The sequence below is a fragment of the Simochromis diagramma genome, unplaced genomic scaffold (assembly GCF_900408965.1).
Source record: "Simochromis diagramma unplaced genomic scaffold, fSimDia1.1 OVJJ01000553.1, whole genome shotgun sequence".
Classification (NCBI taxonomy): Eukaryota; Metazoa; Chordata; class Actinopteri; order Cichliformes; family Cichlidae; genus Simochromis; species Simochromis diagramma.
In genome coordinates this window covers 4,186,801-4,210,637 of record NW_024387095.1, presented here as the reverse complement: position 1 = coordinate 4,210,637, position 23,837 = coordinate 4,186,801, and the positions used below count along the sequence as shown (strand labels likewise).

The following is a 23,837-nucleotide window of genomic DNA, read 5'->3' as shown; positions in this document are numbered from 1 at the left end:
GCAAGCTCAAATTCACCAAGAGAGGATGATAAGTTGGATGACATAATTGGCAGCATTTAAGGAACAGTTTGGTGTCTTTCAACAGGCTCAATATTAATAGCACATTAATAGTGTCCAGCAGCCAGACACATTCCAGTCATTATTTGTCATTGTATCTGGAGATAATATCAGTAAATCCATGTAAAACGGACTTTGTTCATTCTGTGCAAACATCAAACACAGATGAAAGAGGTGCATTTTTAAATTACATAAAGTCCCCTGGTAATACTAACCCCAAGCAAATAATGTTTTAAATGTCTCCATGGATAGATGTGCTGAAGGATTTTATAAGTAAATACAGGTCACGGTAGCTTGAAAAACCTCCCAGATTCAACCTGATCTCATTGAAATACATGAAATGTACTGTATGGTGATCTTAAGAGGTCAAGATCAACCTCACAAAACACAACACAAGTGTTTCTGGGGACACAATAACATGATACACCAGTAGTGGAAATGACACAAACCAAATAATGCTAAGGATGATTGGTATAGTACTATAGCTACATGTTTGCTATTAACCAAACCATTTACTGTTAGCTTGTCACCTGCAGCTTTTCCGTTTAGTTTAGTTCAGTTCAGCTAAATTTTATTTATATTGTAACAAATTTGCCTCGAGGTACTTTATATTGTAAGGTAAAGACCCTACAATAATACAGAGAAAACCCCAACAATCAGATGACCCACTATTAGCAAGCTCTTTGGTGACAATAGGTGGGGAAAACTTCCTTTTAACAGGAATAAACCTCCGGCATAACCAGGCTCAGGGAGGGGCAGCCATCTGCTGCGACTGGTTGGGGGTTGAGTAAAGGAAGACAAGACAAAGACATGGTGTGTAAGAGAGGACGAAATTAATAATAACTAATGATTAAATGCACAGTGGTGTATAAACACATAGTGGGTGAACAAAGGTGAGTCAATGCATCATGGGCAGCCCCGCAGCAGTCTAGGCCTCTTGCACCATAACTAAGGTAGGATTCAAGGCCACTGTACCACCTCTAAGTTTCATCAAAAAGGAACAATTGAAGCCTCATCCAGAAAGCAGAGACTGTATCTGTCTCCTGAATTATTGTGTGTTATCTGGCTTCAAGGATAGATAAAGTTGGGTATCGTCTGCATAGTAGTGAAAATGTATGCCTTCTAATGATGCTGCCCAAGGGAAGCATCTAGGAGAACAATCACAGAGATGATTCCACTGTCAGAGGCCACCACAAGAAGATCATTTGTAACCTTCACTTACAGTGTTACTGTTGTTAAACTGTGATGAGTTCTGAAACCTGACTAAAATTCTTCAGATAAACCGTTCCTCTGCAGCCAATCACTTAGCTGTTTTATAACTACTCTTTTAAGAATTTTTGAGATAAATGGAAGGTTGGAGTTTGGCCTATTATTAGCAAAGACAGCTGGTTTTCAAAGTAATGGTTTAACTACTGCCAGTTTGAAGGCCTGTGGTACATGGCCAATTTACAGAAATAGGAGGATCATATTTAAGACTGAAGCATTACTTTATGGTTGAACCATCTGACAGTGAGGAACTGTCAGATGGTTCTTGCTGTTAGTGTCTCCTCAAAAACGCTCCTGTTTTCTTTTGTGATGATTTTCTTTTCTTTCTTTTTTTTCTTTTTTAACATAGGTGAAACCAGTACAGGGTGTGGCTTTAAGTGATCATGACTAAAATCTAAAAACTGCATCACAGTAGTGTAGCTCCGATGGGTAAATTCAGCTTCTGTCTGGGTTCAGGTTTCAAACAGATGAAAGCAAGCATAACACGTACATACACTGCATTGATTAAGTGCTGACCAGGTAGTGTGGGTGGGTTTACAACGGCTTGTTTGTTGAAAACAGACGATGGAGAACTGGAGACTAAACCATGTAGTCAATGTCCTGTAAATCCAAAACAGCTCAGACATTAAAAGGGTAAAACCCTCCAGAAATATTTCTGAATCATGCCCAAAACCTTGAAAGCAGTTAATGTTAGTACTTTGCTGCTCAACATTGCTTCAGGCTTCCTTCTGCTAAGCCTTAGCAGACAATATGAGCTATATGTGGAGTACCTTAGCTGCTAAGGTACTCCACATATAGCTCATATAGTTCTCACAGCAACACACTAGCAGCAACTCTACCACGGTCCAAATAGTAAACAAAATATCTGTGTGCATGTGTTTTTTTATTTCTATCTCTAAAAGGGACCATTTTAGTCATGTGAATCGGAAACTGTCGGGAATGTGGTTGGAGTGAGTAAATATCTGGAAATATCAACACTAAAAAGTGAAAAGGGTGACATTTTAGCTGAACAATAGACATGTTTGTAAAGTGAAGACATTGTTGGGAAGCAAGGGTGTGTTTGTAAAGTTACAGCTTTAACTTGATTCCATCTTGAATGACTACACTGGCTGTACTGTGTTTCTTTACTGTGATACAGTTGAATAGAAGTTCCTGAAATAGAAGCCTTGTAGGCTGTAGGAAACATAGCACTGATATTTTTACAGCAACTTGTGACAAAGATCATTAACTCACTTGTGCATGAAAAATATCATTTACAAAGTGGTTTTAGGTTAAGAAGAAATTCTCAATTACATGGCATTAATATGGCAATATTTATGTCTTTAGATGTAGGATGAACAGCAGTATGAAAGATATTTGGCTCAAAGCGATACATCATCTGTGCTGCAGTAGGCTAAAAATATAATAGTCTGAGCTGTTTTATTGTTGCTTCTTTAAAACTAGTAGTTATTTTTGGCTTTTACCCTTTATTCATATAATGATAACAGATCATAAGGTTAACCTGTTCAGCCAGTTAACAGTGCCCTAGTAGAGTTTAGTTGATAAACCTTTTTTCCCTAAGGACTGGTAACATTGGCTTACATTACTGAATGTGAGAGCTTCTTTTTAATAGCAATATAGGATGTTAGCTGCTTTTAAAAGGGACGAGATCATGTGGGCTGTGGAGAAAAGTTCTAATCAGGGGTGTTGTGTGTGCGTCCATGCATGCTGCAGATCACAACAAAAGGTGGTTGGCAGTTGGTGGTGGGTTTTGGAGGGGAAAATTAATATGAAAGAAATCTCTAAATTCTTAAACTTGGTCTTGGCTCCACTCCTCTGGTCTCAAAATGTTCAGTTTTTAAATTCTTCAAAGCTTGAAAAACATTGATGTTCAAACCCAGTTCTAACAATGTTGGGATGTAAATAAAAAGGAGATGCAATGACGTGCAAATTTTTCCGTCACAATAGAATATATAAAACTTCATGCTTTAAAACCTGTGAATACCTTTCAGCACTGATGGTGCCTTCTCAAATGTGCAAACTGCTAAAGAACCTAAAGAGGCGCTAATGCACCCCCATACCATCAGAAATGTATGCTTTTGAACTGCATACTAATATGGTACTTCTCCTCCCAAGTCCAGAGAACACAGTTTCCATGTTTTCCAAAAAGAATTTCGAATATCAATCCAACTGATCACAGAGAAGTTTTTCACTTTGGCTCAGTCCATTTTAAATGCACTTTGGCCCAGAGAAGATGGCAGAGTTTCTGGAGAATACTCACATATGGCTTCTTCAATGCATGACAGAACTTTGACCTGTATTTGTGGATTAAACAGCAAAAAATTATTTCGGGAAGTCTTCCTGAGCCCATGCAGTTTCCATGACAGAATCTGGTCTGTTTTAATGCAGGGCTGCCCGAGAGCCCGAAAAGACATCTAATATTGATTCTTAGCCTTGTCGCTTGTACACACAGATTTTTCCTCAGATTCTCTGAATTTGTTGGTGTTATGTTCTGTTGATGAGGAAATGCTCAAAGTTTTCACAATCTTACATTGAGGAACATTAATCTGAAAAATGCTCCTCCAGTTGGAACATTTTACAAATGGGTTTGTAACTGGACACAAATCAATAGGGTAAAATGGATGTGTGTGTTTCTTTGAGGCATTCAATCTGTGGATGAACTTTTAAAAACTCCCTCGACATCTGCACTTTTTGTAATGAAAAGCCATTTTTTTAAGAATGAGCATAGTTTTATATACAAAGAGTGTTTTCCGCGCGCAAAGACCTGATTTCGATTACATGTACAGACATGTTTGCCTATCAACATATCAATGCAGCGATACGCAAGCCGACGCACTCATTTTTAGCTTTGAGGATGCATCTTGCATAACACTGCAGCTCTAAAGTTTTTTAAAATGTTAAACAACCACATATCTCTCACACGTTCCTTCCTTTCTGTGCACATCCACCTGAGGTCTTCATGAGGAGAAAACTCTAAGAATAAATCCATGTTCCATACACACTCTGTATATATCCTACTGCAGATCCTCTGGCTGTTTTTTTTTCCTCAGAATGAATAAAGTATAAGTTTTCCTGAGTGTGAATTAAAAATCGATGGCTCAGAGAGTTTGCAGGTATGTCAGTGGATAGAGGGCTGGGCATCTGCGGAATCGTGGCTCAAAGTTAATTCACTTTCACAGTTTGCCAAACCAATGAATAAAATATGATGCTCCAGTTTGCGAAGAAGGGGGGAAAAGAGGAAAGATTCTCTAATTGGAATTTCTGTCCGCTGAAAGAGAAGTTGTGGGGAGACAAATTATTCAAACACACACACACACACTGTACATTTAATCAAGTTAGTCTATTAGGTAAGCCAAGGGGCTGGCATTAAGCTACATCCTTGGGGATGTGGGAATATGAACATCTCCATCAATCAAAACAGGACAAAATTGCCTTGTGCAATCATTTGCTTTTTAAATATTATTTTATATATACAGATTTCCACAGCCTAATCCGTGCTCCACTGTTACTTGGCATCTACTGTTCTCTACTTTTAATGACCCTAGCGGCTACAGAAATACAGAAAGGCAAACATACGGCTGGAGGCGATAATTCTGAACAAATAATCGTTAAATATTTTCAAATGTTTGGACAAAATAAAGTTGAGTTGCTGCACTGTTTCCATCCTTCAGCCACACAGACTAACACAAGCCCCTGTGATTAGAGGTCACATGTGGGCACATAGCTCATAAAACCTGTGTCGAGAGGGGCTGCAGCGGGAAGGAACGAAACCATACTGACGTGGTTGCTGGCGACACGCTGACATTGACGGATATTTACCGTAACCTCGCTCTGACTTTGGCTCAAGAGGAGAGGACAGTGTAATTCATGTCTTTGTTGTAACGCTCGCTCTAGTTGAGCAACCTGTGTTATTTGTTGAAGGAAGTCGCTCTGGTGTGTGTGTGTGTGTGTGTGTGTGTGTAGGGGGAAGTGTTCAGAGGGTTTAAAGTCCATAACTCTAGTCTTTTTATAGGATTATAGCATCTTTCAAATTATTCCAGGGGTATAAGTCTTTGTTTGTGGAAAAAAGAGATAATCCTAGTGCAATCTGTGTTTTTATTTCAACTCTTCCATCTCAGGAGCTAGGAGCTCTAGCACTGTGGTAGGAATCCTGTGTTTACTTGTTATATCTGAGAGTCAATAAGCTCAGTCCATTTTCCTACAGATAAGGGTTTTGAGATTAGCACGCACACCGTGGTGTTAGAACAACAACAGAAACAGCAAACATCACAGAATTTAGATTTTGCTTGTAGTACTCTTGGTGATTGAGATCAATGTCCGACCAATAAACACTATCATACATTTTTAACACTCTATTTTCTTCTGCCTACCTGATATCCTTCCACTGGTTTCTGCTGAAAAGACCACACCTGTGGCACATTCACGCAGATGCTTTCTTATTAATCGACCCTCAGAACTGCAGCCACGTCCCAGAGTGCCCTGCTGACATCTCCCAGAAGGTGCTGTAACCCTTCGCAGGGCAAAGGTTTATAACATGGAGAAAAGCAAAGAAGATACAAAACAGATGAAAAGTTTTGGAACTTAAACTGGATGTTGCACCAGCAGCTTCACCTTGGTTCCAGTTACAATCAGAAATGTGTACACAAGAAAGAAAAGTCAGGTCACAAACACTAAATGAAAACGAATGGCTGAGATATTCTATGCAAAGCCAGCTGATGCCGAGCCAAACCCATCATGATGAGATTGCTGCTTTGGTGTGCTGCTCTGCGCTCTGCTTTTGAGAAGACACACACATGCAAGCAGTGAACCATTGAAGCTGAAAAGAAGCCAAAAGAGTCAAAAACTGCCAGTGGCTACTCCAAGTTGGCTCCAACGCGAGCCTCTTCTCATGCACTCTCATGTTGCCCAACTTTGTAGCAGAAAGGATCATGTGTATCAAATGGTACAAAAGGGGTCTTTTCCTCTTAAATGCAACTACGGGAGACGATTTGGGGTTTTTTGTTTTTTGTTTTTTATATAAAAGTGTAAAGTTGGAAAATTATTGAACATTTCAATGTGATTTAAAATACATGGTAATTTTAAAAAGGTCTGAGTAGGATTTTAAGTTTTCTCTTTCAGGGGCTGAAGGCCTGCTTGGGATGGCTGTGATTCTGGAGCTAGGGTGGGTTGTTTCCCAGTCAAGAGGTTGGTGGATTGATTCCCCAGCTACTGCAGTCTGCAAGTATAACATGTATAAATGTTAGACAAAGCACTTGAGTTTAAAAAAAACCAACAACTTTGTTTTATTCAGCACAGTCTCCAGACAGTCTGGTCCTGTAGGACAAATTCAAGTTGCACAATGTCAAAAATAAATACCTCAAAATAATCCCAGTTACGCTCATCAGCTGATAAACACTTCCAGTGAGAACAGCTGTTTTTCATCGCCATCGCTGAGCTCCTGGATTACAAGTTTGAGGGTGAAGTTGCAGATGTAGACATGAAACTTGTCAGATCTGAAGCTTTTTGATCTCAGGAAACCAGTGTATGATGTAATGGTGCTTTTCTATTCATCTATATACAATCTTGAAACTGAGCGCAAAGGAAGCTGTAAAACAGCAGTAGAGGCTAGGGCTGTCACAATACTAGAATTTCGTAATACTTATAGCATTTTTGATACCATGGGGGCTTCGTGTTACTGTACGGTCTATCCGCCAAAGTTGTGTTAGCTCTATAATGCAGTTTTTTCTGTCCTGGAAGCAGGGCGTCAGTCTTTCAGATATTTCACCAGCTTTGCTCTGCTACTGTTTAAATTTACTGTTGTGGAACTAGTAAAGGGGAGGGGTTTTGTGCTTGCCTGTATGCAGCACTGTAGTATGAAGTTGTGTGTAAGCTAGAAGAGGTAAAGACAGCACTGTGAGTACTTCTGAAAATAAGTGTCTAATCCGATGGTTACTTTTAATAGTTATGTTTTTTAACAAACCTGCTCAGTACATATGCTGCTTTCTGTGTCTTTGATACTGAAAAATAACATTCAGAGTTGTTTGTGTTGAAGTGTACCGTAGAGATCTCCACACTGAGCAGCAACAAAATATAAATCCAATCTCGCTTCAAGAGGAAATGCACATTGTCATACACAACTATTATTGTAATTGCTGTTTCATGGGGGCAAAGTAACTCTAGAGCTGTTTTTTATAGAAGTGTAAAGTTGGAAAATGAAGGAACTTCACAGTACAGATGGACATAATAAGTAATTAGGACAATTAGAGTAGAATTCTGTAAGTTTCTCTGAGGGCTTGAAATTTTATATGTGTGAGTTTGAAAAATTCTGAGTGGGATTTTGAAGTTTTCAGGGGCTCAATGAAGCTTGTACAGTATATAAAGGTAGTCATGCTTTTCATGGTACTCTGTCAAGCAGGAGCTCATTCGTAATTATTCATTCGACTCTGGGAATCCATTGAACTAAATGATATTTGATAAAAAGGAAAGGAAGGAAAATATTAATCTACTTAATACACTGATCAAAAAATTTAAAGCAGCACTTTGAAAACACATCAGATCAGGAGGAATGTCTCATAATGTCTCCAAATGAGATGACAGATGGTGTCCTTGAGGATCTTCTCCCAGATTTAAACCAGGGCATCACTGAGCTCCTGGACAGTTTGAGGAGCATTGGATGGACCAAAAAATAATGTCCCAGAGGTGTTCTATTGGATTTATGTCAGGCAAGTGTGTGAGCCAGTTAATGGTATCAGTTCCTTCATCCTTCAGGAAATACCTGCACATTACCACACGAGGCCAAGTATTGTCACCCGAGAAGAACCCAGGATCCACTGCAGCAGCGTGGTGTCTGACAACGTGCTTCATCCCAATACCCAATGAAAGTCAGGATGCTGACGCCAAGCCTGTAGACATCTGTGCATCCGTCCACGGATATTCCTCCACCATCACTGACCCACCACTGACCGGACATGCTGAATGATGTCGTCCACGGCTTCTCCAGACTGAATGGCACATATTGATGTGCCATCCTGGAGGAGTTGGACTACTTGCGATTCTATAGGTATCACTTTGCGCTACCAACAGTGACACTGACCCCAGCCAAATGCAAAACCAGTGAAAATCTAATCAGAAAAGGTTGGGGGGGTTAAATGTCAGCAGCCTCCACCTATAACATCACTCCTTGGCGACTGATCACTATTGTACCTCTAGTGCACCTGTTGTTCATTCCATTAACATCAAAGCAACCCCTGTGCTACTTAACTGACCAGATCAATATGAATGCTGTACTCTGATTAAAAAGTGTTCCTTTGATGTTTTTTTTAGCGATGTATATTAGAATTACAACCACGATGACACTGTAAACTGTGCTAAATTAATACTGAAGGACTTCAATTGTGACACAGGGACTGGAGGAAGGAGAGAGCTGTTCGCTCGGCTCAGTCAAAAGTGAAAAATAAAATGAACACATATTGTACAAAATGTATAAAAACTACATTTTGTTCCAAAAAATGTATCTAAGTTTGTGAAAACATCTTTTGACTGATGAGGGCAGTATGTTTATACGATATAGAGCTTGTATTTTCAGATACTGTAGGTCTGACCTATATTTTTTCCCATCCTCTTCTATTCCACCTTTTTTCGTCAGCTTTCATTGCCTCTCTTTCTCCTTGACAGGCCTCGCTGGGCAGTACAACTGAGATTGGTGTGAAATCGCCGCCTAACAGCCGGGAAATTGGCTCTGTTATTTTTGGAGCAGAGTCATGGGGGACCGTCGGACCATCATCCTCTCTCTAATGAGCAGGTGATGGAGGCGTAGCTGTAGAGGGAGGGAGGGAGGCATGGCGTCTCAAACACCACACACATGGCAGATGTACAATGAGAGGGGAGAGAGAAAACATCACCGCGAAAGGTACCCGAGTAAAAGCAGAGGGAGATGGAATGAATTGGTGAGATGAGATTTCTTGGAGCTAATATGAAAATCAGATTAGCCAAATATTAATAACGCCTGCTGACAGAGCAGGGATTGGATCATGCACAGTTTGTGTTTATGCTGAGATAATAGCAGTCTAGGATGTTGGATTCTTTGTGGGCAGGAAAGGGAAATGTCAGGCACATAAACAGCAGGAGGTTCCAGACTTTTCTGGCACCTGAAATCCTGAGATTGTTGAACGAGAAAAGGTTTATATTTTTATAGCCTGTCCTAAAATAATAACAGTAGTGCCAATACAGATTGTTCAGTTTCGGAAGTGTTACTGTTTATAGGACTTCATACTCATGTTAATACAGCCTTGACTACTCTTCCTAATAGGAATCCAATGTAAATGATAGCTAGCAAAACCAGTCAAATCTGAGAGAAATTTCCACTTGATGCTCCCAGAATCACCTGGGTTTGGGAAAAATAACTTTAATATTCATAATTAAGCCATGTAAATTTTTACCTCCCTACTATGAACTGTCTGAGTTACAGTTCTTCTAATATATGGGGTGAGTTGATATTTGGCACTTTTTCAAACTGCCTTACTTTATCCAGCAATTTTGAATTAACTAAATTTTCAAGCGAGACAGTCACAGAAAATTTTCAGGGCTGAAAAACACATTTGAGTTCTGTAAAAAAAAAAAAGAAAAAAAGAAAAAAAGAAAGAAAAACTGCGACCAAAACAGTTTTACACCTACGCCAGGTGTCACAGTCTAAAGCCAAAATCAAAATTTCTTAGACATTTAGGTTTTAATAGCAAAATCCATGCATTTGTTGTCTAAAATATGAACACATAAAAAGCATTAGTACATTAGATTTTATCTACTTTCCAAAAAACTCACTGGAGAAAACCTGAAAACATGCTTTTTGTAAAAACTTTAAAGGTTGATATCACCACGTGGGATAAGTGACTTTTAATTTATAGCACATGAAAGGTCTCCTGTTTACCTACACTATGAGTCCAGGCTCATTGTCTAGCCATGATTCCCCCTGAGTTAAAGTAATTTTTGAATTGTCATTTTTAATACTGTGATTTTGAGTCCTCAGTGCTTGCTTGAAAAAGTTCCATATTCTATGTTGATAGTCCTTATTTTATATTTTGTCTTTCTGTACTCTTATTCTGCTTCTATCAGATTGTGAACAACAGACATGCTCTGTAATCTTGGTATAAACCACATTTCTATTCTCAACATCTAGAACTGTCACGAGTTCAGTTCAGTTCTATGGCCTTTTGCAGATTTTTTATTTGTTTGCACAGATTATGTGCCAATTAAATTAAATGGGAGTAGCATAGAAATGAGTGTACTGACTATAACCCAATTCCAAAGAATTGTCAGATGTGTAAAATATATAGACTGTAGTTAACGTTTGATGAAGCCACCATCAAGTTATCCATTTGTTTTGCACTGTTTTCAAGCGTCTGTAATTTTGGCTCTTGAAACCAGATATCACGAATGCAATGTCGCCTCTTCTTTTCATAGCTCTGAAAGTGAAAATAAAAACAACTGCTATACTTTTGGAAGCAAAATTTGCTCCATGCTTGCTTGATCACACTTTAGTTGTTCAAAAGCTTTGCAATTCTTTTATTTTATTTTATATTTCACTATGCAGGAAATGTTTTCACTGACAGCAATGACTTGTTTGCAAGGAGACTAGTTTAGCACCCAAACTCTTACTACAAACTTGTGCAGTTGTAGAATGTGGATGTGCACTGTCTTACGCAACACTTCCCTGAAAAGGCTGCATACAGTGTTCAGTATTAAGGGGGCCTTCACAGAATGCAAATTACCCATGCAATGTTTATTAATAGCATATGATGGTGTTGCAAGATATCAAATCAAATTTAAGTACTTAGATCGCTAACTGTCATATTTTCAAGAACTGAACTTGGACATTGAAATAGCTGTATGAAATTATTTCACTGGCACCATGTTCCAAGTATGGGAACTTTGATTTTTGGGGAATTTTGTAACATTATTTGTTGTACATACCTGGTCAGTCTTGAAGTGGCAGAAGATTATGGTGGTGTTTAATTCATTAGCAGTTTTAGCAGCAAATTGTAGGTGCCAATCTGAATTCTGAAACTGGTTTTGCATACTCTTCCATCAAGACACTCGAGGATTTTAAAATTCTGTGCATGTTCAACTTACAACAGGGAAAACAAGTATGGCCGGATATTGTATATGGTTGCTCATGCAGATGCTCATGAATTTATTGTCAAAATCCACCATTGTAATGGTAATTAAGAACCACAACTGATAATCTCTGGTTATTACTGGTTATGTGTCGATTGCACAAAAGCTACCTCTGAAATCTGAAAAGACACGCTTGCATTTTAGTTAGTAAGTTAGTAACAGGAGACGTGAAAACGTGAGAAACTAACTTGAAGCTTCAGGAGTCTGAGTTAGAAAAAAACTAGTGAGAGACCAGTGTATTTAGTGCAAAATGCCAGAGGTGTGGACTCGAGTCACATGACTTGGACTCGAGTCAGACTCGAGTCATTAATTTTATGACTTTAGACTTGACTTGAAAAAATGTTCTAAGACTTGTGACTTGACTTGGACTTTTACACCAATGACTTGGGACTTGAATTGGACTTGAACCGGTTTACTTGAAAAGACTTGATATTTTACCCCAAATATAAAATTTAACATGCATATTATATAGAGATTGAAAATGTGACGTCATTCACGGGTAGAACCGCAAAGGATTCTGGGAACTCGTGGCAAGCGGTACTAGCGCACGCAGGCTTTCAATTAAAATCAGTTATACAGCGATAAAAAGAAACACAAAAATGTCAAGAAGCCGTTGTATTATTAACTGCAATAGCCGGTCGCATGACAGCCACGGGAAGCCGACGGGTAAAGAGATCGGTTGTTATCGGATTACGTCGTTGAAGAGAAATTGTTCAGCCATGTTTCCGAAGTAACAAAGACGCGACGGATGGCCTGGATTGCAGCCATTCAAAGATCAAATATAACATCCCAGAACACTCCAGCTCACAGGTTAGTCTGCTCCAAGCATTTACACGAAGGTCAGAGTTTTTTAGTAGTTAATACGTAATTTTCTTAACATAATTAGTGATATAGGTTACAAGCAAGTCTGGCGCTGAACAGAAATTGTCGCGCTATGCTCCTTTATTTATTGTGCATAAATAGTGAATTGTCCTGACACAATATTGCGTTTCGCTTCTGTTATTATGGTACATTGACAAAAACATATACTTTTATTCACAGGATAAAACAGTTGTTTTGTATAACTAATTGTCCAGTACGATTACAGCATACAATATTATTGTCACTGCTACATTTCTGTGATGGGTACCAGAAATTATTTCCACTACTAATTAATTACCGTTGAGCTCAAAGGTCCTATTAATAAACGGTTAAGGAATGTGTATTTATGACGACGATTTGTGAGACTGGTAAACTTATGATACGTACGATGGTCTTTCGTTCTACACGGTGCATTTCAAGGTCCTGTACCCATCCGTCGGTAAACTGTACCTGGGCTTGTTGCAGTGACCTGAAGTTACTAAACTTCACGAGTGTATGCACTCACTCCAAGAACCGTATGATTATAAATATGCATATAAATATGCTAAGATGAGATAGCTGACTTCATCTAACTAGCAAATATTTTCCAGGCTACGTTGGTGATACAGTTTTTTTTAATGTGTATGATATTTTTGTCATGCGATTTTAAAGCCGGTCCTACAAGCGCATCCAAGAATAACATGCAGCTTATCTCAGAACTGTCGGTGAAAATTATTCTTGGAGCTAGGTTTAATTGAGCTGCATTTTAAAGAGGTGCAATTTCACAATTTGTGTATATTTTCTAAGTTCACTATTTTGTCATGTGTTGAGAAAAACACAGATTTTAAAATTACATGGTCTAATATTTACATTTAGCATATAACTGCAACATTATTTTTTCGTTTTTTTTTTTTAAAGACTCGAAAGGACTTGAAATTCAAAGTTTCAGACTTGTGACTTGACTCGGACTTTTACACCAGTGACTTGAGACTCGACTCTGACTTGCCTGACATTACTTGAGACTTGACTTGAGACTTGAGGATAAAGACTTGAGACTTACTTGAGACTTGCAAAACAATGACTTGGTCCCACCTCTGCAAAATGCTTTTTTGTTATAATTTCTACTCCTGAGGCGTTCACTGCATGGAAGCACTTATGGTACTATAACAGTATAAGTATCTTGACCAATAGTACTCCAGGATTTCTGAGAATGTTGTTGTTGAGAATATGCTGAGCTTTACTGTTGATAAGCACTGCTGCTTTTGCTACTGTTAGCGGGCATTAGGGAAACGTTCTTTGAATGGGATCTAACATTGTTGGAGTCACGCATTTAGTGAATAAAATCTCATACGGTGTGACAAAGAAACTAAACCGTTTATCAGAGAGAAAGTGGGATTTTTAAGACACATAAGCCGGAGCTTAGCTTAGCTTATAACCAGTTGTTGTTTATCTGGCTCATTGTCAGAGAGAGATGGTATGGTCGCATGTCTAATATAATGACGGTAAGTACCTGCAAAAACATCAGCAATAAATCATCTTGTTTATGCACATTTTTGTGTGAAAGCTTTGACTTCAGTTCAGGAGATGAGGCTTGAGGTGAGGAGAAAGACATTTTATCCACATGTCAATCACACTGTCCCTTCCCTCCACATTTTCGCATTTTATTTACACGAGAAACAAATGCTTGTGTGAAGAAGGCTTTTCTATTCTGCTCAACCAGAGTAGAAAAGCACCATATAGTTCCATTTATCATTACCTTGTCTAAGAGAGCTCACACTGTGTTTAACCTTCAAAGGTTGTTAAAAATGAACAAGCGTATACACTTTATTTTTGTGCACATTTCAATAATTTGCTGCACCCATTTTTCATTTTCCTAGCAAAATATAAAGACATGGCAGATAGCGCAGGACTTTTACACAGAACTGTACATTTTCATACAAACTGCATGTTGATGTTCATTTCCAGTTTGACTGTTTGTGTGTGTGTGGTCTACATTTTTCATGATCCACATTAGAGTGGGGCGCATTCTATGGAGTCAGTGTAGCATTTTTGGGAACTTGTGACAAATTTATAATTCAGTTATTGCTGCTGTTATTTTTGACTTATTTTGCCTGTAACATATATATATATATATTAGGGGTGCAACGATATTCGTATCGATATTGAACCGTTCGATACAGTGCTTTCGGTTCGGTACGCATATGTATCGAACAATACAACATTTGTAATTTATTTTATCAACTTTCCTTCTGACGATGCTGTCTGTGTTGAGCGCTCAGTGAATCTGCGTTCGACTACTCCGCCTAGGCTGCACTGTCGAGCGCAGATCCACTGAGCGCTCAACACAGACAGCATCGTCAGAAGGAAGAGCGCAGGGCACCTCCCCCACCCTCATTCGGATCTGGCGTTTGGAATTATTTTGGTTTTCATGTGACGTATGACCCTGAAGGTAAGCGAGTCATGGACTAAAGTAAAACTGTATGTTGGATGTGCCATGCAATGCTCAATTACATGGGTGGGAACTAGTGTGTTAGCGCAGTTAGCTCGTTAACGTGTTGGCCGTCTAGCCCCATGCACGGGGCGATCGGCGGTAGCTCGTTAACGGAGATTTGCCGTGTTGTGGTGTTAAGGTCATTTCAACGAGATTAACCTGAAAGCACTAGTGGGAACACAACGAATATGACTGCACATTTACGCCGACATCATCCTAGTGCAAAGACAAAAACAACAAGCATGCTACTAACTTTAGCCGAGTCATTTAGACAGCTGTTAGCACATGACTCTCCTTATATGTTTAATATGCTGCTGAGAATATAGCCCAGAAGAAGCGGATAGTATAGCTTTTATTTTGGAAAGAGACATTTCTCTGTAATAAACTCTTTTCCAAAGATGAGTGATTCCTCAATAAGATACAGGGCTCGCAATATCGCTAGCCCGACGTCCTGGGGCTAGCGATTTTTTTCAGTCGGTTTACCAAAATCTATCTCTTCCCTGCCCGTCGGGCTATTGTAGGAAGGAAAAATATATGTCAATGCTTTTGCATTCTTTCAGAAATGTAGCTGGGTAATTATGTCATTGGCATCGGTGAGCCACTGTCAATATGTGACATATTGCGCTTGTTTTTTTGCTTTCCCTTTGCAATCGTGTGAACTGTGTATAGAGAGCGACAGCACTGATCTGTGAGTGATGATAATTTGCGCACCAATTCCTCTGACATAGTCTTATTAATCGTTAGCTTACTATGCAAACATGACAAGTGAAATCTCCCGCAGCAAGCTTAAACATGTGAGAGGTTGATCACGCAGAGAATCGCTGAGCTTATGTGAGTGCGTGTGTAAAAGCAGCAGGATATATATTTGACTACGATGACCTGGATGACTGAGAACCTTCACAGACAGATATATATTTTAGTTCTGCTGAGCCAAATAAGACAGGTCAGGGTGAAGAAGTGACAGCCAAAGAAAAGCTTACCACAAAACGGAGAAGTTATGACAAATCAGACTATAAGGCAAAAAGAAAGTGCAGCTTTATGGTTTCATGGACAAAATAATTTCTGTGGCTGCAATATGACGAGCTAAATAACCAGGGCTGCACATAAGTGGTGCGCATTCGCTGTCAAAATAAAAAACACGCACAAGGGTTAGGGTTAAATTTAAAAACTGTACTTTTGAGTTAAAATATATATTTATAATTTTAATAAATGACAAATTAAAAAGGCATGAACATTTTTTTGTATCGAAAAAATATCGAACCGTGACACCAAAGTATCGAACCGAACCGAACCGTGAATTTTGTGTATCGTTGCACCCCTAATATATATATATATATATATATATATATATATATATATATATATATATCCCAAATCGCTGTAATGAGTACATATTATATTATTTTTGTTGATATTTTTGATAATAGAACATAAATATGTACATCAATAATTTCTTGATGTTTATAATTTCACTTCTTTCAAATGCTTGCTGATGATATTCAGATCTTGCAAAGATCAGGTGTGACACAGTAATAATACACAGAAATTCAAACTGGACTCCACTAGTGTACACTGTGTATTTATGCTTCAGTGATGATAATGGAGAGAGGTTGTGCTAGCTGTGGCCAAGCAGCCAAGTGTCAGGCACAATCTCATCTTTGAGATGTTTTCAGAAAGCAGAACATCACCCATTACACTGCGGTGGTATAAACTCTCTGATCTTTCCCGACTCACACTGCTGCATTACTTGAAACTCGTGCAGTATGTTAGATCCACACAGGAAGCTTTGGTGAGACACTTCAATATTTGAATCATTCAAATTTCCACAAGCTGTTCTGATAGTGTGAAAATATTAACATACATGCGACAAATCATTCGTGAGCACTCGCATGTGCATTGTGTGTCCGTACGACTGCTTGAGGTAACACACAGTCCCCGTTGTCCCGGCTTTAACAGGAGCACACTCGTAGCCGCTGGAAGGTATTATGCACACCATTCCTCACAGTCTCTAAATTCACACAGCATCAACATACGCAAGCCCCACATATCCCAGGCAAAGCTCAAAAATCCTTTAGGAGTCGTTTTTTTTCCACGTTGGAGACCAACCACCAGGCTTTAGCTGAGGTAGCTAAACACTGCCCCCTATTGTCAGGCAATCAAAAGCCTTTCGTTGCCCAATGAGTGATGACGTTGGTTATGGTATTTAATCATTTATCATTGCTTTCCACTGTCTTCATTTTCTTTTTCAGCAACTCATTTTTACCCAAAAAAACCCCAACAACAAACAAACTCACAAATCATTGCTGACATCAAATAGGGGTGATTTGGCATTACTGCAATATCTGCTGCAACCTGATGACAATTAAATCAGTTACTCTCATCACAGCCTAATGATTAGAAACCAGAAGCCACTCAATCAGCAAACTCTTACAGCTGTGTGGACATATTGATAATATAGTCAAATTCTTAAACGTGTTATCTGTGTGACAGATAATTTGTTGGCCTCGTCTTCACATCCTTCACGCCTGTTGCTCGTCACACAGAAACCAATTTTCTTGGCACTACCAGTAAACCTTTCTGGTTTAAGACAACCCGGTCTCTGTGAAGCCAACATTCCAGGAGTCGTGTTTTTTTCATTCTTGTTCAGTCTCATGGCGTGCCAGTGCGGGGGGTAAGGTGGTCCCACAGGGGCCGTGGAAGTGGAACCTGGTGAGAAAAAAAGAATTATCTACAGAGTGCAATGAAATTAAACAGTGTGTCATTGTGCAAAAGTAAATGACACGTGCTTGAAGCGCATGGTGGCGGGAGTGTTTTCCATGTTGAACTCGGCCACTGGGACGCCTCTGACTGCCACCTGAGGAGCAAACATGGCTGCAGGATACACGACGGATGAAGTACCGACCTGCAAAGCGAGATACCCAGGAAACAGAGAGAAAGGTTCTGCTGATTACTACAAACTGGAGTGCTGTCAATTAAGCAGGCTGCAATTACATGCTGTAATAAATGTAACTTTTAAAATTTGAATATCCTGCCAACATCGCCAAAAACAAAGCAGCTTTTTGTGTTGCTGAGGTAGGTTGTGAAGCTCTGCTGTACCTGGAAAGATGCAGTGTGAAATCTCTGGTCCTATAGCACCTCTATAAATTCTCTACCTGTCCTGTGACCCCCCCCCCAAACACACACACACACACACACACACACACAAACAAACACACGTACCACGAGGCAGAGGTCACAGCTGTCCAACACTTTCTCTGCACGGGTGAGGATGTCAGCATCCAGAGTCTCTCCAAACCAAACCACAGCTGGTCTAAGGAGACCGTGACAGCCTGTCTGCTCACACCTGAAATACACACCCACACACAGACACACACACACACTTTGTCAAAACAAATAAATTCATTTGAAAAGAATTGTGTGTTAAAAGAGAGAGTGTGTTTTACCTGGGCAAATTCTGGACTGGGATCTCGGCATCTCGTGTGTCTGGGTCCGGAGCTCTGAGGAGACAGTTAGGTTGCCTTTGAGATGTTAGTTGCCACTACCAAGTGAACCACTTCTAAATGTACCTAATATTTCTCAGACATGGTCAGACACAGGGCTACAGGTGTAACTGTTACCCATTCACTTGAAAAAACTAATTCCAGCAAGTTAAAAAAACAAAACTCTCAACAGACTTTGGAGAAAATTGGAAAATTGGGGCTATAACCTTTATTTCAAAGAAATAATTTTTTTAGGCACAGATAAAGAAATGAAGAGTCTATGCTCAGTTTTCACTTCATATTCTTACTGAATATTGCTAAAGTAGCTTTGTGTGACTCATAATTTGTCTTTGGCGACCTGTCTTTATCCTGTCTTCCTCCCATCACCCCAACTAGTCAGGGCAGATTCCTGCTCCTCACTGAGTCTGGTTCTGCCAGAAGTTTCTTCCAGTTAAAAGGGAGTTATTTCCTTCCCACTGTTGCCAAGTGAGACAACGGTTATTGTACGTTTGGTGACTGTTGTTGTTATTTAAATGGTAAATGGACTGATTCTTATATACCGATTCTACTCTTCTAGACATCCCACAATTATCCATTTACACCCATTCACATAAGCACTTTCTCCTGTGCTTTTAGCGCTTACTAGATAACGTTCACACACATTCACACTCTGATGGATGCATCGGAGAGCAATTTGGGGTTAGTATCTTGCCCAAGGATATTTGACATCATTGAACGACCAACCTTTCAATCAGTAGATGGTCTACTCTACCTCCTGAGCTACAGCCACACCCCCATTTGGCATTATATAAATAAAACTGAACTGAACCTGAGCCTCAGGTACACTGACTTTCAGGTATAGCACTGCCCTCACAGATGTACTGCATTAAAGACTCAAAGACCTACAGTGATTGCACCACTGAGACTGTGGCCATGGAAGTGTAAAATCCACTTTAAATTTGTTTGGTGTTGTGTTTAGTTGTGCCCAGTGCCAACGTGGGACAGTTTCCAATTTCGTTGTACTATTGTACAAGGTATGACTGTGCAATGGTGATAAAGAGTTATCTTATCTTAAATTCTTTTTTTTTTTTTAATCAAAAGCAAAGTTACATTTTGATGATAAGAAAAAGTGACCTGCTCCATGATTAAAATCAATGATCTGATTAGAAGCAGGAGTTCTGTGATCTGTTACACCCCTGCTTCTAATCAGATCATTGATTTTAATCATGGAACAGGTCACTTTTCCTTTCTGGAGGAGTTGCCTCTGAGTTGGCTGCTTACAACGACTAAGAATCAGGATCTTGGAGAGCTGCATGCGAACCTTTCTGAGGCGAGCATAAACTGCTCTTCCCCCTTGTCCGAATAGAAACGTATAAGCAGAGAGACAGACAATCGCAGGACCATAAAGTACGCTTTTACTGATATGTAATTGAAATCCTGGTAAAACTCACCAACCTCATACACTTGTGCCTTCTTCCATGTGAATCTGTTTGACCATTCTTTGTCTATTTTTTAGGATGCATGTGACCCAAGTGATTGCAGGGCTGTGTCGTTGATGTCGTTGGATGAGTGGTTCTAATATGTTGGCTTAAAGCTGGTTGCTTGTTATGAGCGTTTCTGTGAGCATGAAAGCATTCCACAGCCTCTTAATCTTAGTGGGATTTGTTGTTTATTTGATTTAGATTCAAGTTTTCAGATATTAGCTTTTTGGGATTTTTATTTTTTTGCTGTAAAAATACAACTTTTATCCTTGTCAAACTGTGCTCGCATTTCCTTTAGAATCGACTACGGAAAAGTGGACAAATTATGTGTTTTTGCAGCAGGCTGCTAGCAACAAATTGCCCAAAGATACAAATTAAACTTGTTTATGTGTAGACACAACACAGGTTCATCCCTTGAGTTAGCCATTTTTTTATGCTCGAATGATTAAAGGGTCAGTGTTAAGTGGCTGAACAAACAAAACATTCCTCTGAAATTGGTCAAGTACATGAACTGGACTGACAATGACAGAAAGACCTCCAGAAAGCCCAGAGAAGTATTTCTCAAGAGCAGTTTATAAAGTTACAAGAAAGTCTGGCTCCTTGGAAACAAAATGTGAAGAAATAAGGATGGCTCAAGAATTTCTGACAATATTTTTTAAAACAATTTTCATACTTTTGACTAGAAAAACATCTAAACTCAAAATGATATTTTCAGTTCTTTAGTTGTTGTTTTTTTTCATTGACCATTCGCAGTGCTGTAATAAAGCACACCAGTATGTCTCCACACCTTGAGCAGTAGCAATAGGAAAGAAAATTAAATTAATCTGAATCGCTAACAGCACAGTCAGTACAGATACGTTTCAACATGACATGATCGGTTCTGCTATTCATTCTGAATTTCAGCGCGTGACTTCATCCACTCTGCAGCTGAGACTGAATTCACCACAGGAATATTTGTCAGCTATCAACATCGTCCATTTTAAATGTCAGGTAAGTGGCACGGCGGCTTCTAAAGTGACATTTGGTTTGTGTCACATATTTTCCTTTTTCACCGTGTCATCAGGCGTTATTTAGCTCACTGACATTTGACTGACTGAAACAGCCCGCTTTCTCTGGCATTTGGGGCGCAAATGACTGCGATCGATATCTCTTATAACACATTTTCACACTGTTGGGAAAACACAGTCCAATATACCAAACCGCACCGGATGACGCTCTTACCCTTTGCCCTCGAGGGCAGCGCAAATAGGGCTCTTGTAGTTGGCTGCTTCATGGCCACAGGTCATGCAACGTGTTTTAAAAAGACTTCCTGTATTTCCACAAAAAAAAAAAAAAAAATGAACCAACAATTATCATACAGAAAAGTTTGTTTGCCCGCATCAGACATCTTTGCTCACCGTGGATCTCCAGGATGTTTTTGGATCCAGCTCGGTGGTGGAGCTCGTCGATGTTCTGCGTGATGACGGTGACCTTGCGCCCTTGTTTGCTCAGACGCTCCTCACACTCAGCGATAGCCAGGTGAGCGGGATTGGGATCTTTTGTGAGCATGACCTCACGCCGGTAGTGGTAGAACTCCCAAACACGTGAGGGATTTCTGGCAAAGGCCTCAGGCGAGGCCAGTTCCTAACAGTTTTGAATTGTGCAATTAGATTTTTATCATGACCTATGATTCTCTCTGAAATATTTTTAAAAACTCAAAACAAAGCACGAGAGCTGGTTGTACTGGACCAACAGCTGTAGGTGCATACCTGTGCTTCCCATTTTCTCCAGTAGCCTCCCGCTCCTCTGAAAGTAGGAACTCCGCTCTCCGCACTCACCCCTGCTCCAGTGATGATTGCAATATTCTTGGCTTTGGAGAAAATCTCCCTGAATGCTGCCAGATCTGCACATAAACACAGCGAGGCCGTGAAATGCTACGACAGTTGTTGCTAACAGATTTGTGGCAGAGACTGTAAATAATCAATTTTACCTGAGCTTGGTCTAGCCATGGCTTGTCTGCCCCCAGGTTTTCTCAAGTGGGCAAATAAAACAGCTCTGCAGGTAAACTGGCGCACAATCATCAGGTTATTGCAACTGGGGAAGAAAGACAAGACCCTGTCACTATTTATAGCTGACTCTATGGCTTTATATCTGATACTCCTTCAACTAGCAAGCCAAAGTTTAACAAATTGAGTTTGTTAAAACAAACATATGAAAGTTTTGTCTCGCGCAGCAGACGCTATTTTGTGCTCCAGTCTAATGGATTTATTGATCAATCCTGAAATGCCTTTGAAACAAAGGTACTGTTAAAGTGACGCTTTATCTGGGTCAGTCCATAGAAACTATTGACTGTCTTGATTAAAATTGTACTATTTATCATCAAAGACAAACACAGAAATTTGTATTTCATAGCATACATGTGTCAAGTCTTACAAAGCTCATACCCATACTCTTAGCTATCAACACATTTGTTCTGTTCACTGTAATCACTCGATCTACCACACAACCACAGTAACCGTATAATTAAAAAACATTTTCCCTGTGTTATTTGACCATCACACTAAACAGAGTAGATTACAGAAGGAATATTTAGCAAAAAAGAAAAATGCTGTAAGGCAAAGTGTAAACTCACCACCATCTGTGTACTTTTTCCTCATACCACACTATTTACTCTTAGTGATGTCACTTCAAGAAACATGCGCAGTATTTTTGGTGCAGACGTGCTGTTACCATGGAAGTAATTATGGCCAAATATAAATGATGTTACGTTAACAGGAACATTTTCCTTTATGGACACTATCACTGCATTTTAAGGTAGAATTATCTGTGCTACTAAAAAAAAGTGTGACATTGACATAGGATATGAGCGCTAAGAAATGATATCCGAAAATCCACATATTTAGAAGAAACCATGTATTTAATGTTATTTTACCTATAATAATAAACTAAGAAATTTACTTGTTTTTAGTCACTGGAAACTGTATAAAATACACATGCATTATGAATATGTTTATACTGCCCATGCAAACTAAAAAGTTTGTCGTCTGTGGTGTTATACTGTCTCGTTTTTATTGGTTGAGCATTAGTTGTATCTGAACCATTTTTCACTGCTGTCACTTTTGTTAGCTGAAAGGTCATTGTAGCTTTGCTTAAGTCAAAGGTCATATTTATCACAACACAAACATGCACCTCCTGCTTCCTTAACACTGCTCATTATTCACAATACTACTTACTTAGGTTGCGAAACAAATGATACGGTATTGTTTATCCTAACTAACCGATCAAGGTGTGTACTCGAGCACAGACTGATAGCTGACCATGTATGCTAGGTGGCTAAGCTAACGACATAGAAGCTAGCGCTGGTAACCAAGGAAACAACAGCTAGCATAACATTAGCTTGTGAGGCCAGCATAGCATGTCTTTGTCTGTGTTCATCGATGAACTGGGTTTGTCTGTCAGACACACGGTTTCGCAACACTAACTACCTGGCAGACCGGAGCTTGGACAATTAGCTGGGGCTTTAAGGAAGTGGGAAGGCGTCTTTTCCTCTACTTCGGCTCAGCAACTGCACTGGATTGGCTTCGCTGTGAGGACATGAACCTGTCAGGGAACTCAGCGAGGTTAACAGCAACCCATTTAATCCACTTGTCCAGCAGAGGGAGCATTTGTACTACACTTGTTTTTTGCACTGAATGAGTGTTCACACACTGGACAAAGGTATTCAGCTACACTGCCTAATCATTTAATAAAGTTATATGATTATTTCTAGAGTAGTCTCCGGCCCCTTATTTGCAGTGAGGGAAATCTCTTGTCTAACCAAGACATTTTGTATAATTCCATGCTTCCTATTTTGCAGGGATAAAGCTGACTGTGCCCCAGTGCACAAAGCAAGGTGCATAAAGGATGGGTTTAATGTGGTGGAAGTTGACTGGCCCGCACAGAATCTCAGCTTCAACACCATCAAACACCTTTGGGATGACCTGGAACGGCCCCTGGGAGCCAGCCTCAGAGTTTCATCTCACAAATGTTTTTCTGGATAAATGGGCAAAAATTCCCACAGACACATTCCAAAATCCTGTAGAAAGCCTTCCAAGA

The 23,837-nt window shown here is 39.6% G+C and overlaps 1 protein-coding gene across 3 annotated transcripts; it reads right to left on the bottom strand.

The window, feature by feature from the left end:
• Positions 1-16,289: 16,289 nt before the first annotated feature.
• On the bottom strand, positions 16,290-23,342 carry sirt5 (sirtuin 5). 3 transcript variants are annotated; one of them, XM_040046352.1, is made up of 9 exons: positions 22,375-22,951; positions 21,733-21,836; positions 21,512-21,645; positions 21,161-21,386; positions 20,985-21,072; positions 18,247-18,300; positions 18,023-18,146; positions 17,590-17,705; positions 16,290-17,509 (listed from the first exon to the last, which is right to left on the bottom strand). In XM_040046352.1, exons 2-9 carry the CDS (start codon positions 21,821-21,823, stop codon positions 17,437-17,439), a joined length of 906 nt encoding a protein of 301 aa, XP_039902286.1. In that variant the 5' UTR covers positions 21,824-21,836; positions 22,375-22,951; the 3' UTR covers positions 16,290-17,436. The 3 variants fall into 3 exon arrangements, with proteins under 3 accessions (XP_039902286.1, XP_039902284.1, XP_039902285.1); XM_040046350.1 differs by lacking the exon at positions 22,375-22,951 and adding an exon at positions 23,228-23,342 and having other exon boundaries at positions 16,362-17,509; XM_040046351.1 differs by lacking the exon at positions 22,375-22,951 and adding an exon at positions 22,976-23,090 and having other exon boundaries at positions 16,362-17,509.
• Between the last annotated feature and the right edge of the window lie 495 nt (positions 23,343-23,837).